Source organism: Fulmarus glacialis, unplaced genomic scaffold (genome assembly GCF_000690835.1).
Source record: "Fulmarus glacialis isolate BGI_N327 unplaced genomic scaffold, ASM69083v1 scaffold1386, whole genome shotgun sequence".
Classification (NCBI taxonomy): Eukaryota; Metazoa; Chordata; class Aves; order Procellariiformes; family Procellariidae; genus Fulmarus; species Fulmarus glacialis.
The window spans coordinates 28,576-42,852 of NW_009217257.1; the positions used below are offsets into that span (position 1 = coordinate 28,576).

Sequence of the window (14,277 nt, forward strand, 5' to 3'; positions counted from 1 at the left end):
TGTCACACTTAGTTCTACCTCAGTTTAGACTCTTATCATTATTCCCCAAGCACCTGGAAAACTATGGGTTCTGTTAAAACATGCCACCCACTATGCAAAATGTTTTATGCATTTCTTTACTTTGTACCGTTAAAAATTTTCCTACAAATTACCAAAATCAGTCCTGCTGACTACTGATGAACAGTTCTGCAAGCTGCTCCTTGGAGAAACCAGCATCCACTTCAACTTTAACAATTTCACATGTGGATCCTGCAGCCATTTGCTTTTGCTGTGTTGGAAATTTATAGATTTGGTGAAATAGTGAAAACTCTAACTTATGAACTAAATTATTTCATATGTTTGTGTTAATACCTTCATGCAGGCCGCTATCTGATAAGCTATGTAGTCTTGCAAACTTCCTTCCGGACCATGGAAAATGACATTACGGTATTGTTCAACCTACAGACAGACAATAAATTATTCTTGAAAGTTCATAGACTTGGATTTTTTTTTTTACCTAGATGAGACAATCAGCACCTGACAGACAAAATTCTTTGTTTTGCACTACTGGAGTTGATGATCCTTACTATGTTAGTTTCAAAATAAGCAATATTTGCATACAACATCTTGGAAATATATTGATAAATTTATATCCTAATTTGTAAAACTACATGAAAAACTATTTTGTCATTATAACAATCATCAAAACTTGAAAAAATTCATGTAGAAAGGATGAGTTTAGGAGTCACAAATATTTTCCTGATTTTGAATTAAAATAGATAAACCAGAATGATGTTAAAATCATCAGAGAGTAGTTTAAGTCACTACTAACATAAGGATTTAGTCTAAGGACTTTATTTCCAGTTGAAATGAGATCATGTTATCAATACGGTTGAATAAAAATTATTTTATCTGTCTTAACTGTAAAATTACTTTATCTCTAAAAAGTCAGTAAGGGAATATGTTCACATCATGTGCCATATTGTTGAATACAGCAGAAACCTATGGCATATAACTGTTCTTTTAGCAACATAAAATACTATCCAAGGACACAGCAGAAATTATGCAGATTTTAAACTAATTCTGATTTGATTACCAATGTTAAAACAAATGATCTATGAAAGTTAACTCATATTATCCAATTATCCTTACATTTTCAGGTATTAAATAAATTCTAAGACTTACAGGAGATATATATACAAGCTAATAATAAAATTGAAGTCTCAAATAATTGCTTACATGAATGTTATTCTAATTTACTTTCCCCTCAAAAAGTGGAATGAAATAACTTTAGAAAGAAATAAGATATCACAGAGCTTTTAATACATTTTCTTAAGCCGTTCAGTTAATCAGATGGCAGCTATTTAAAGAAGAAAGTTAATGCCTTCACGTGACTAAACTTATTGGGGTAAGATTTAGGGGGAACTTTATTTTAAAATAACAGCTTTTATCCCATTTCATTTTTTAGAAGTCCTGACATTCTTTCACAGAGTAGAAGATCAATTTTTTTTAGTCAACACTATAACAGAAATATTTTCATGTATAAATAGCGTGCAGAGAGAAGCTAGCTTAGTACTTACCAGGCGAAGGTAATTCTGAAGTGTCTGAAGATGGATCATAGATGCGTAAGTCACACTATTTAGGCAGCCTTCTTGAGGTCCTTTAAAAAGAGATACACAAATAACTTTTCTAAATCTCTCATGTTTATAACCATGTATGGTGGATACATATGCTTTTCATGCAGTATTCTACAGCGAACTCCTAAAATTACAGGCTATGCAAATTAAAATGGCAAAGAAATGAAAGTCATTTATCTAGCAGCATAGACGCACGGGTATCCAAGAAATAAGTAAAATGGATACTAGTCTATAACTGAAAAAGGTAGTAGGGCTTTTACGTGCTAGCATATTTTCCAAATATTGTAGACCCTTTCAAATCTAGTTAAACAATTAATTGGATATGATATTTCTGAGGATCAAGCAACACTGAAGAACAAAACCAGTAGCAAATGATTCTCAAATTATGTAGTTCATATGGAGCGTCTTAACATTCAAAACTGAAAATTATGAATTGAAAATTACCAAACAAAAACACTGTGATATGCTCAGCTCTGTTCTTCTTCAAAAAGTCCCATGGTGGTTGGGAAAAAATCTGACCTGTTGACCATGAAATGTTTCCTGTTAAAAAGAAAAAATAAGAGAGAGATATATTCCCAGTATCTATATAAAGTGTACTGTGCTCAAGCATATTCAGTTGCTTACAAAGATTGTGTGCGTACACTGACAAATTTGACAAACCAGTCCCATGTACTAAATCATACTATTATTTGATATATAACTGATGATACTAATGTTTTCTGCCAATTAAGACACAATTTAATAGCTAGCCTGTCTTTACATCTTTACATGTAAAATAAAGTAAAATAAGATCATTTGCCCAGTCTAATGTGATTAGGGTTTTTTGGGGGTGGCAGGCAGGTGGAGGCGGGGAGGGGATTTAAGGTGAAGCATATGAATTTTCAGTATCCTATGTAACTGTTACTACTACTATCACATTTTGGCCAATTTCTCATAATTTTAAAGATTTTTCTGTTTTATCTTGATAAGTAAAGTTACATAAAACAGGAGTTCTGTTCTACCTATGCTCATGATTTACAGTCTAGATTTACTGTACATTCTGGATGTACTGTAAAGACATAGGATGGGTTTTGCTTTGACTTGTTTTGTTTCACCTGTAATACAGATCCCTCCTCTGGAGTACTGAGTAAAGGACTAATTAATATAGGACCTCATGGTCCCCAAGATGACATTAAAGTGCTTAATGAATTGTACCATACACACAGCTAAAAGTAAAGGATGCTTTCATACCAGCACTGTTCAAAGTTTCATAGCTAGTACTGGTCTTTCTTAGTCTAAGCTTTAAAAGATACAAAAATCTAAAGATATTTTTATCTTACTTACAAGGTTTCACAAATTCAAGAAAACCCCCAATTTTTGCTTTTCTTATTACACCAATATTGATACCTAGTTTGACAGATAATATACTGCTTGCACTGAGGCCAATGTTGGATTCTGCAGCACTATTAAATGACAGGTCTTCTAGGCTCCTCCATCCATCAGAAGCGATTACTTGGAAATGGTTTGTCACTGCCTGACTCACTGCTTTTGAAAAATCATCCCATGATGTCTGCTTGCGGATATTTAAAGCACATATTGTGTTTTCTGTATCAAATTCCTCTGTACCACAATGGGCTGGTTCAATGCCACTGACTGAAATCCTTACAGGTACATTAAGAGCATCTGTTGAAAAACAGAAAACCAAGAATGAGAAAAACTGTAAAACTCAATTAAAAAAATCCTGTAATTAAAGACCAATAACACCTAATATTGCAAAGGAAAGCTACAAAATAGCTCCTGCTACGGAAAAGCAAATGTTAAAGAGCAGCACAGATCACTACCACAAAATCAGAGCAGTGGTGAAAAACAAGTATCAAGGTATCTATATTTTTTTACATAACAAAAAAATCAGTATTATTATGCTTAAATAACAGGAAGCAAGACAAAACTTACTTAATCTTTTATTTCCTCTTTACAGACTAATTTCTTATAAATTAAGACAGATGGTAGGTAGTGTCTTAACGTTTCAGTTTATTGTGGTTGTGCACATTTTTATTATCAATGCAGAAAGGAATTTTCTGGCACTAGTGCATAAGTGGAAAACACAGCTGAGCCAAATCTCTTTAAATAAAAAGCTAAGAGCTAAGACAGAAAATTCACTTGGAAGCGTATATTTGATTTGCTATATAATAAATTGACAAAATATTAAAAAAAAGAAAGGAAATTTACATGCACATTCTAGAAACAAAATTAATTTAATGAAGTTATTTTAGATCTTGCTCTTTGAAAAATGGAATACAACTCAACAGAATTAGTAGCAGTCTATATGGATCATTTAGACGACTAAAAGTGAAAATTAAACTATCTTCTAACTTTAATGCCAAAATGATACTGAAATTAAAAATAAGTGCACCACAGAAAAAGATATTATCAGCTTATTACGAAATCTTGCAACTTGATCTTGGTTTTGCTTTTGAGTTCAGAAGCCAAATCTTCAGCTGATACAAACCAACGAAGCTTTTCTGATGTCAGAAAAGCTCCGATTTAAACCCACTAGCCTACCATAGGGAAAAGATTACTCAAAGGCGTTCTTCAGATGTGGGATTGTGAGAAATCACAAAGGCTTGCCCTTCTGATGGCTGGACCTCAGGGAAATGAGCAATGACTGTAAGGAATACAGACAGTTCTCTACAAGGAAACAGGCCCATAGGACAGAGGTACAGTGTATGCCTAAATTTCAGTGCATGTGTCCTCTACAGCATAGCTGGTGATCCCGGCCCCCAGTCTTTCAGATCTGTCGGAGCACATCTTCCTGTCCTACATGCATGTAATTCCATACAGTGGAAACCTTACTGGATTGTGAAGAAGGTAGATGATGGTATATACGCAGCTTACCCAAAATGCAGTCTTGTCTTGTTGAGGCATATACCCAGATGAGAGTGGTGTTTCTCAGCTTCCACAGATCAGATATGGGGGGGGAGCTAATTATGATCGCGCTGATGTTAACTACAGGCTTAACAAATGAAAGAGAAAAGAAATGGAGTCCAAAGGTTCTGACCTGATGAAAGCAATTGGATTCATGATAAGAGAAACAGGGTACTAGGACCGATGAAAATAATAGAAGCATCAATTTAACAGGCTACAGATTCAGCTGTCAGAAGTTGGCTTCAGTCTGATAAAGAAGTAGACCACAATGGAGTTTCTAATAGAAAGTGAATTGTGTTTCTCTCTGCACCTACGGTAAAATGGTAAGAACCCAGATATTATAATAGCTGAAGAGGAAAATCAGAAGCAGCATATAGAAAGCTTCCCTAATTTGTTGATAATCAGTGAACTTGACTACCCATGGCCCTACATCCCACAACACAAACACAAAAAAAGTGAATACAAAGCATACAAATCTGCAGAGACAATACTTCTGACTATACAGAGAAATAGAAAACACAGAACTTGTGAGTGGATGGACTAAGTTCTAACTCAAGAAATACACAGGTCAGCCTGCTCTACTGAATTTTGAGAAAACTTACACAGAAGGAAGATGATGACAAGTTTTAACGGAAGAACAATCTTCTGACAGAAGTCATTGATTTTGGAAAAATAAGTTGTTTGATGTTGTCTCTAAGACTTTTTTTAAGAATAAAACAAATGATCTCCTCAACAATAAACAAGTGACAAATAAAACTATGCTCTAAAAAGAGATTCAGATATGACTAGATGATTGTCTTAGCCTAAGGAAATTTGACAGTTATCCACCACTAAGTGATTTTTCTGCAAGAATTTGAAGAAAAGATAAGAAGAGGATAATAGCTTTGGAAAAAGTAGTTACTAATATTAAATTCAGAAATTTTAAGAGACTATAGGTGTTTGCACATGTACAATATATGCCATCTTTTCAAATGGTTTAAAAACAAAGACGTATGTAATTTAATAACCTCCAACAAAATTTTATCATATGCTTTTGCAAAATTTGGAGAATAGAATCTTGCTAGGTTAAGAAAACTTAGTTCTGTGGTGCCAAAAAAGTGACAACTACCCTTTTAATATTTCTCATTTTTGTCCCACAAGCTCTTTACTGAAAATATTTTTATATAGTGCTCATAGCATTTACTTACTTAAGTTTTCTAGGAGATGTTTGCAATCATCAGTAGCAACATCATGCAATGTTCGATTACACTTATCTTTTCTCTCAGCCTCTAGTCCACCATGGCTACAAAGGATTTCTAGACAGTTCTGCAAAGGTAAGAACTGTATTATTTACTTGTCCATTTGCTGCATTGAAGAGTTCTACCAATATGCAGTTAGACTCCTAATTGAAATTCTTACACATGCATTTCCAAAGATAGTCAGCTATGGAGTTTCTATATATGAGCATCCAATGATGTTCCTCACAGAGTCGAAAACCAGGAGTAAAGATATTTTATAGCAGAATTGAAAGTCTCAAATCTTCAGGCTTCTACAGTCTCCGAGCATCAAATGCTGATTAGTTGAATTGAGAAATTCTTAACATCTGGCCACTAATTTAGGTATTCACATAAGGAAATAGAAGCCCAACTATGCATCCTGTCTTGAACATCTTGGCCTCAATGTTCAAGCAACACTGAAAACACAATTCTAAAGCTTAATGCAGACTAATTAATGAATCTATCCATATGGCATAAAACCAGTTTTCACTTTGCAATTCACCAGGTAGGAGTTTCCATCACACCTGACATCTCAGTGGTACATAGCAGAAGAAAAACAATCATTTTAAAGTCACCTTGCAAGCCTCTTCTTTGGCAGGTAAACCTGAATTTCTGCAAGCATAGTAACAATGCAGTGAAATAAAAATGCATTTCTATTGAAGTCAGAGCACAAACATTTTGTGGATGTCAACAACATGATGCCCTCTGAAAATTCAAAGACATAATCTCATCAAAAGCAAAAATTCATTACAGTTCTTTAGAAACAAGCTACTAGCAGATAAATTTGGATTGGTACAATCATACTGTAACATAAAAAAAAAGCCAATTATACAGATCCTCCCAAACTAGTGAGGGGAAAAAAAGAAGCCCTCACAAAACTACATTCAAATGTTGATTGATTGGCGACCAGAAGACTAATTAAGTCCTGATTTCTAATGATCATCCATTCAGCAACAATACAGGTGGCCTTCATGAAAGCATTGTCATCCTCAGATATGCTTTTCAAGGACAGATATCCATACTAAAAAAAGACACCATCAGAAATAATACTAGTTAATACTGTATTGATAACCTCTGGAGTTAATCAAAGCAGAGAAACCAAACCTTGAAAACACAGAGAAGCAGCTATTAAATATTTCGATTCAGAACAGTGGCTTGTTGCAGGTTTGGCTACTGTTACCTATTTTGTAGCTGTTCTAACAGAAAGACTTTTGTCAGTATATCTGATATTCTGACACCTTTCATAAACATAACAGTCATTCAAGCTATATTTTTTCCCTGTGAGATGAAATTTTACCAGATTGTGGTTCCAGCACTTGTAAGAACTTTCAAAAAATCAATTAGCTCACTAATTTAGCCAGAAGAAAATTAACCAGAAAAAAGAAAGCATATTTTTTGTCAGGTTAGTAAGTTAACTGTGTCTCTCAAATGGTTGCAATGAGTGGCAAAGACAGCAGAAGGCAGAGGTCTGAACCGTGAGGCCGAAAGTGGGAAGTAAAGAGGGAAGAAAGAAGTGGGAGAGAACAAGAAATGAGGCTTATTTCCTCAGTAAAATGAGAATTTTTGTTGTCTCTGTTGCCTATGATATAGCAGCTAAGATCATCTGTAAAGAATGGCACCTACCAATCTCGAAAGAAAATGGTGCAAGTGCCAGCACTGTCTGTATGGAACTATCATGTAGTGTCATGAATGACATGCAGTGCAGATAAAGGATTAGAGAAGGAAGTCAAAGTGTTAACAGTACTTGAAGATGGCTATTAAGCTTTCTTTAGCTTCTTAATATCCCAAACATCTCTTGAGTCAATAAATGCATTTAATCAAATACAATTATATAAAGTCTCGGCAACATCAAACCAGGAATCTGACTGTCTTCAACACCTAGGAGAACACCCTCAACCCTCAGTGGAGATCTTATTAAACAGTTGACTTGGAATGTGCTCAGAAACTCAAAACCATGAGTTATTCATGAAAGGTATATGTGAAGACTTCCAGTGTCAGAGCCTTCAGAAAGAACACCTACTCAAAGCCTCTTTTAAACAGTAAATAAAACCTAGCTTCAAAGTTCCTGTGGATTATACTATTGCAGAAAGAAGCAACATATTGCACACTATTTAGGTATTTGCAGACTATAACAAATACCTTAAACTCCATCTAAATTAAGATGAGTGGAAACTGAAATAAGAGTCTGTACCTGCCTAACAAACACTGGTAATGGAACATTGACTCTGTTTGTAATACAAAATGCTGAATAAGCAGTGGCTGATCCCTAAAAACCCATAATTTAATAAACTGAATCTTAAATCTCTGTCTATTTTGAATTTATCATAGCAAATTTATCAGGGAAAAAAGCAAACGTAATCATAGATATTGAATTAGGCATGTAATCACAAGGTGATTTTCAAAGTCTTAGACTATATTTTCCTAAAATTCATTCTCTTCTGTGTTTAGTATCCTCTATTTTCTCCCTGGGTAAAAGTTTCGCAGTAAGATCTGACTGACAGCTGTCTTAAAAAAAAAAAAAATCCTTTAAACAGTCAGTGTTAGAATTGTAAAGCTTCTGATGTCAAATCCTTCAAGCAATATTCAATTTCCAGAAATTGTCCTGTTTATCATCAGTAAGACCTGTAAGGTCATTCTCCATGTCATCAGTTATCCCAACCCCAAAAAAACTTATTTATTGCCTGCAAAAAAGGCTGCCCAAAATAACAAATTAAACAATGTATTACTGCACAAATCTGTTTCTCAAATTTCTTGTCCTCCCCCGCGTCCCACAGGAAAAATTGTTCACAGTTAAATCATCCCTAACTGTAACTGGAAACTATGTCTATCTAATATCTATATTAAGTACATGACACCCAATGAATTGGCATTTAGGGTGGGATTCACCTCACCTTAACTTTGAAAATTTGAATCTCGAATAATCATATTTTCTCTTTTTATTGTTGTCCCAAAAGAAATAGGCATTTAAATATGACAGTTCACCCCATTTGACACCTAACTTCCGTGTGTCAAATTATCCACTGGAATTCTCTCTCTGTCTCTGTTAAATCAAGTGTGACAATAAACTAGATAACAAACTTAGATTTAACATCTATCAGATTACTGTAACTTGTTCACATAGACTGACCTTAAAGCCTTTTGATGCTGCTATGTGGGCAGCAGTCCAACCCTCTTTGTCAGCATGGTTGATGAGATCTGCAGAAATAACAGGCTTTACTCTATTGCTATAGTTGTCTTCTCTCTTCTCCAAATCAAAGTAGTCTAAATTAGGCCCTGCATCAGTCAAAGAGTTCCCATTGCTTGGCTCTCCATAGTACATAAGGAGCTTGAGACTGTCAACATTACCAGAATCCACTGCTGCATGAATTGGTGACCAGCCATCCTAAAAAAACAAAAGCAAAAAGCACACTCCCACCAAACACAGAGAAAAATGTTTGCAGAACTATCAGCAATGAATCTGAATGGAAGGCTCTGTTTGGAAATTAAAAAGATAAGCAAAATAAGCAATCTTTTGGGAAAACAGAGTTGCTCGTATGTGTTTGGGGTTGGAGAAAGGAGAGGAGAAAATGTAGCAGGAAGAAAATTGTACAGCTTTCTCCAAGGACAGTCCAACAGACAGAAACTTCAAAACTTTTGGAAGAGTCTAAGTGAGATAGGACTTACATGCTGTTAATAGACTGTTTCCTTATCATGTATCAAACTAACATGATTTTAACGAACAATAATTTGTTTCATGTTGCATTAATCAATATTTTCATGATTTTGACATAACAACTTTCTCTCATTTGAAGTCAAATATATTTACTTTCCAAATCCAAAATAAATGAATCAAAAAAATTCAGTGTAATAGAGGAGCAGAATGTACTGTGAAGCTAATACTCTTTGTGCTGTGTTTCTGGACAGCCTACATCCCACATTTATTGTCATGTTTATGTCAAAGTCTTAAGAAAAACTTCAGGAAACCACCTGAAAAGGGCAATACCTACATGTCAATTTTGAAAGAGTCCTCTTCTCTTTCTCCTGCATATACATTTTTTTTTGCCATATTCTCCCATTTGTGATATATGAGACTTTACAATACTGGCTGGCAAATTTGGGGGTGGGGGTCCCCTCAAGGACTGCAATAAAGCACCCTAACATAAAAGGTGGAAGCAAAATCCCTATCTCCACTTCTCCGCCTTAAAAATAAGTCAAACCGGAAGAGTTCTGTTTTGCAAATCCAGTGCTGAAAAAAGTCTGCAGCAAACTGCAAGTGTAATCTATGTAAAATAATATGGAAGTCGCGTAATCAGGAGATTTTACAGACAATACACAGCTTAAAAAACTGCGGAAAGTATGATGAAAAGAATAAAACACTAATTTCAAATTACATGGTTTATTCCAGCTTTAAAGAAAACTTTAAAAAAATATTTTAATTTAAATATTTCCTAGCTGTTTGCATTATTCAGTACTATACAAGGTACTTTAACTGTACAAACTGTTTTAACTTACACTGGTTTTTATTGTTCGATCTGCTCCACCTTCCAACAACAGCTTAATACAATCATTATTTCCATTTTTACAGGCCAGGTACAAAGGTGTCTGTCCTCTTTCAGCAGCATGGTTAATATCAGCCTGATACATAATTAATAATTCTGCACACCTACAGCAAACAATAAGGTAGTAAAATTATCTTGTATTCAACATCCAAAAACTCTTTATAACTTACAACATTTAAATGTTTTTTTTGTAAAGTACTGATTTTATAGATACAGATCTACCTGTGATTTTATCCATCACATATATACCAGTATAAGGTATAATTTTATACATTCACATAGACAGAAAATCAGGTTACTTTAAGCCCATAAATCTTAAGCTACTGTAGATGCATTTAAAAACTGTGAATATAAAACATTTAATTTCACAAGGCTAATAAAAACTTGATGACAGCTGCTCAAGAAAAACCTTCAGCTGAGCAAAAAAGTAACATTTTTTCCTAACTACTGATATTTAAAATAGTTTTAAAAAGGAGAAAAAAAAAAAAACCCAAAGGTCTAGGACTAGCTTTAGATACCAGCAAAAGGGACACTGGCCTAGGGAAGTAAACTCATAGGGACAGCAAAACAGCTATGGCACTACCTACCATTTAGATCCCTGAATGAAGGCTACTCCAGAAGGATGGCTTGGGGTGCGTTTGTAGCAGCTACTGGATTAGGGAGCATAGAAGATTAGGTGGAGGGCTGAAGAGTGACTCACTAGGGACCAGCACTTGGATCCAAGATCCTGTCCTTCCTCACAACCTTGTAGCAGTAGGTCCAGTTTTCTTCCTGATTCTTGTGCCAGGGTTGGCTCCCTTCCCCTTCCCAAACCCAGCTTTTCAGCAGCTCTCAAGACTTGAGAAAAATCTTAATTCCAGTCTATTCCCTCTGAAGTTCAAACAAGGGCTTTAAACAAAGATAACTGCCTCTCCCTCTGGCTCAATATTTATTAGTCCACAAAAATAGAAAGATATCAACAATAAAGCCTCAAAGCAACTAATGCAATGCCATATAACTACTGGTTAGGAGACCATACTATAGCAACAGGATGACAAAATATTTAAAGAAATGTAAGATATAAATAAGAATATAAGCATATAAGATATTACAGATGAAAAAACCACAAGTATTAAAAAAAATTATCTCCTTTTAGTAAGTTCTTATTTAGTCAGAAAATCAATCAAGTTCAAGATAAAATGACCAATTTTAGAAAAGAGTAAAACAGATAACATTAATATAAATTACTTAGCTGCACTTTCTGAAAATGCTCAAATGAACAGAAAAAATACAGATAAAAGTAATGCTCTACCTTATCCTAACCATACAGTCACAAAAGTAATCTTAAAATGGGCTCGTAACAAGACACCTCCATATAGCAACTGCAGATTGAGTTTTAAGTCTGCTATGTTAAAAATATCTGTTTTGTTATTTTGCATTGCATTCAGTTATTCTGGAAAGGCTACATTGACTTTCCACTTCAAGATCAGGTAAGGCCTGGACCACATGGGAAATTATTTTGAAAGTTTCTCCTAAAAGCGTGTTTTGAATTGGTGATATTACTGAACAGCCCTAAACAACTATAATTTCTTTCTGACTCTGTAACTGGGGCTGGAACAACAGTATTGTGCCAGTTCAGGAATAAGGTTAACTGACATGTCACAGGGGACTGGCTAGCAAATCTGTCACAGACAGGTACTGTGTAATTGATAGTAATTTCATGCTGTCATTAACCCCAAATTCTTAGTGCTGTCATACAATGAAACACAACACTTGAAAGGGGACAGACTATACTACTGCCCCAAATTCTGCCTATTACAGAATTTTTCTGAACCAGAACTTTGAAGTGATGAACAAATCAAACAGCCTCTCTTATATTTTTGGCTGGCCCCATTACTATTCCATCTCACTTCTACAATTCGGTTCACGTTTAGTATCTAAAAAAAGTGAAAGCAAGAAAAGTATTTAGGGATATCATACCACATAAGTAACTCTAAGGGAAAAAGAATATAAAGTCTGCAATATCATAACACAGCAGACGATATATAGCAAAGTGTTGTGAGGGTAAGTCAGAGAAATAAATAGCTTCCTTTTAAACAAAGTCTAAGATATTTATTTTAGTGAGAGAAAAGTGTATTTTTGGTTTGTCTTGTCAAGTCACATGTAATTTTTACAGACTTTATGTAAAACACTGAAACATTTAACTAGATATGTATTTCTGTACTCAAAACAGTGGGAATCTGCTACCTCTGGATATAATATAATGTAAAGAGAATATAAAATTGAGTAATAGTTGACGGGCAATGTAAGTTCAAAGTAAGTTCACTTACTTGACATGTCCCTGAGCAACTGCTGAACACAAGGGTGTAAAGCCATTTTTATCAGCAGCATCAACTTGTGCTTCGGCAGTCAGCAGCAATCTCACACAATCTACAAATTGAGCAAAAACATAGACTGATGCCACAAAAACAAGTGGTTAAAACTACCAGAAGTTAAAACCTGCTCAAGGGGCAACAGCAGCCAGTCTTTTTGCCTATACACCACACACCTTCGCGAACCAAAGTAGAAGCTCAGGAAGCAGTTTGCAGGAGAGAATGGCTGCCTGGGCATACCACCGCTCTACTGCAAAAAGGGCCTGGGTTGGGTTCTACTGGGATCCAAATTCGTGCCCATTGCTGGCAACTCCCACAGTGATAGCTAATTTATGTACCTCCAAAGTGGGGAATTTGAATTATCCAGCAGCCCCCAAAGGCAGCACAGTCCCACTGGCAGTCATGTGACACATCCCAGATGTGACAGCCTCAGGGAGATGCTCACAAGCTGCATGTTACTCAAACCACAGGCTGGCCGGTCTTGTTTTAGGACACTGACATGGGATTGCAATGGCAAATAAGGTAAGCTGACAACCTCAAACCTCCCCAAACCATTCCCATTCATACATTTCCAAAGTGACATGCTAAAAATAGTACCAGCCTGATTCCACCATCCCACAGCTAAATTAAGATAATTAATTACATAGGAATTAGACTGCTTTTCATCCACAAATTGGAATATCATTCGATGCAATTAAGTTTGAAGAAAATACCTAATCTGCTCTATATTCTTGAAATTGGTTCTAGACCAAAATAAAACAAGTCTTTTGTAGTTGAAACTACTACTTTGAAAATAAGCTCAGCTAGAACAGCAATTATAAACTCCTGACCTGATTTCTGAGCAGGCTTAATGCACTCTGTTCCAGCACTGGGTAAGATCTTGGAGCCAAGCTTTGCTAGTGAAGTTTATCTCTAGATATCAGAAACATATATTTAGAATTACTTAGAAATCTGACTAATCTAAAATATTCCTGAACCTATTTACTCCTGTTACAATTTTTTCAAATATTAATACAGATGTTGTGGAGCTGATTGAATAAATAATTAACATTAAGAAACAAGATTTTAAAACACTGTAAACTATTATATTGTAAATTAAGATTCTTAAACCCTTGAAAAAGTAATCTGATCTGAAATGACTTTTTTTTGTTGAAGTTGGTTGTCAGGATAAGCTACCAGGACTTCATCTGTAATAATTTTTTTAAGAAGATCTCACAGTTAAATAACTTACCTAATATTTCCACTTGTAAGATAATACCAATTAAAATCAAATTATATTTTCAATCACTTTGTAACAGAAAAAATACTAACAATGACATATTTTTTTTCCTCTTTCTGTTGTCAATCCCAGTCTTACATTAAACAATTAACTCGAAAATACAGATTCCTGCTTGACATCCTAAAATACTTCTAAAGTTTATGAAGAATGTTGAAAAAATTTTCTTCTAGCAGTTTCAAGTATTTGGCTAGAATACTCTTTGGTGTCTTCATAAAGCATATGTTAGCCATGCAAAAGCCATGAAGAACACACAGAACAAGACCACCTTTCTAGAAAGGTATGGTTAACTCACAATTACTGATTGGCAGATCATTCAGGTGGTAGCTTATCTAT

The 14,277-nt window shown here is 34.9% G+C and overlaps 1 protein-coding gene across 1 annotated transcript in view; it reads right to left on the bottom strand.

The window, feature by feature from the left end:
• The window catches only part of CTTNBP2 (cortactin binding protein 2), a gene marked incomplete at its 5' end in the record, with an annotated part of 54,926 nt that overhangs the window by 22,206 nt on the left and 18,443 nt on the right, over positions 1–14,277 (bottom strand). The window contains 9 exons of the mRNA XM_009579579.1: positions 172–268; positions 352–438; positions 1,560–1,639; positions 2,061–2,156; positions 3,003–3,278; positions 5,708–5,825; positions 8,904–9,158; positions 10,268–10,418; positions 12,624–12,723. Of these exons, the coding sequence (XP_009577874.1) occupies positions 172–268; positions 352–438; positions 1,560–1,639; positions 2,061–2,156; positions 3,003–3,278; positions 5,708–5,825; positions 8,904–9,158; positions 10,268–10,418; positions 12,624–12,723 (1,260 nt within the window). The remainder of the gene's footprint in view (positions 1–171; positions 269–351; positions 439–1,559; positions 1,640–2,060; positions 2,157–3,002; positions 3,279–5,707; positions 5,826–8,903; positions 9,159–10,267; positions 10,419–12,623; positions 12,724–14,277) is intronic.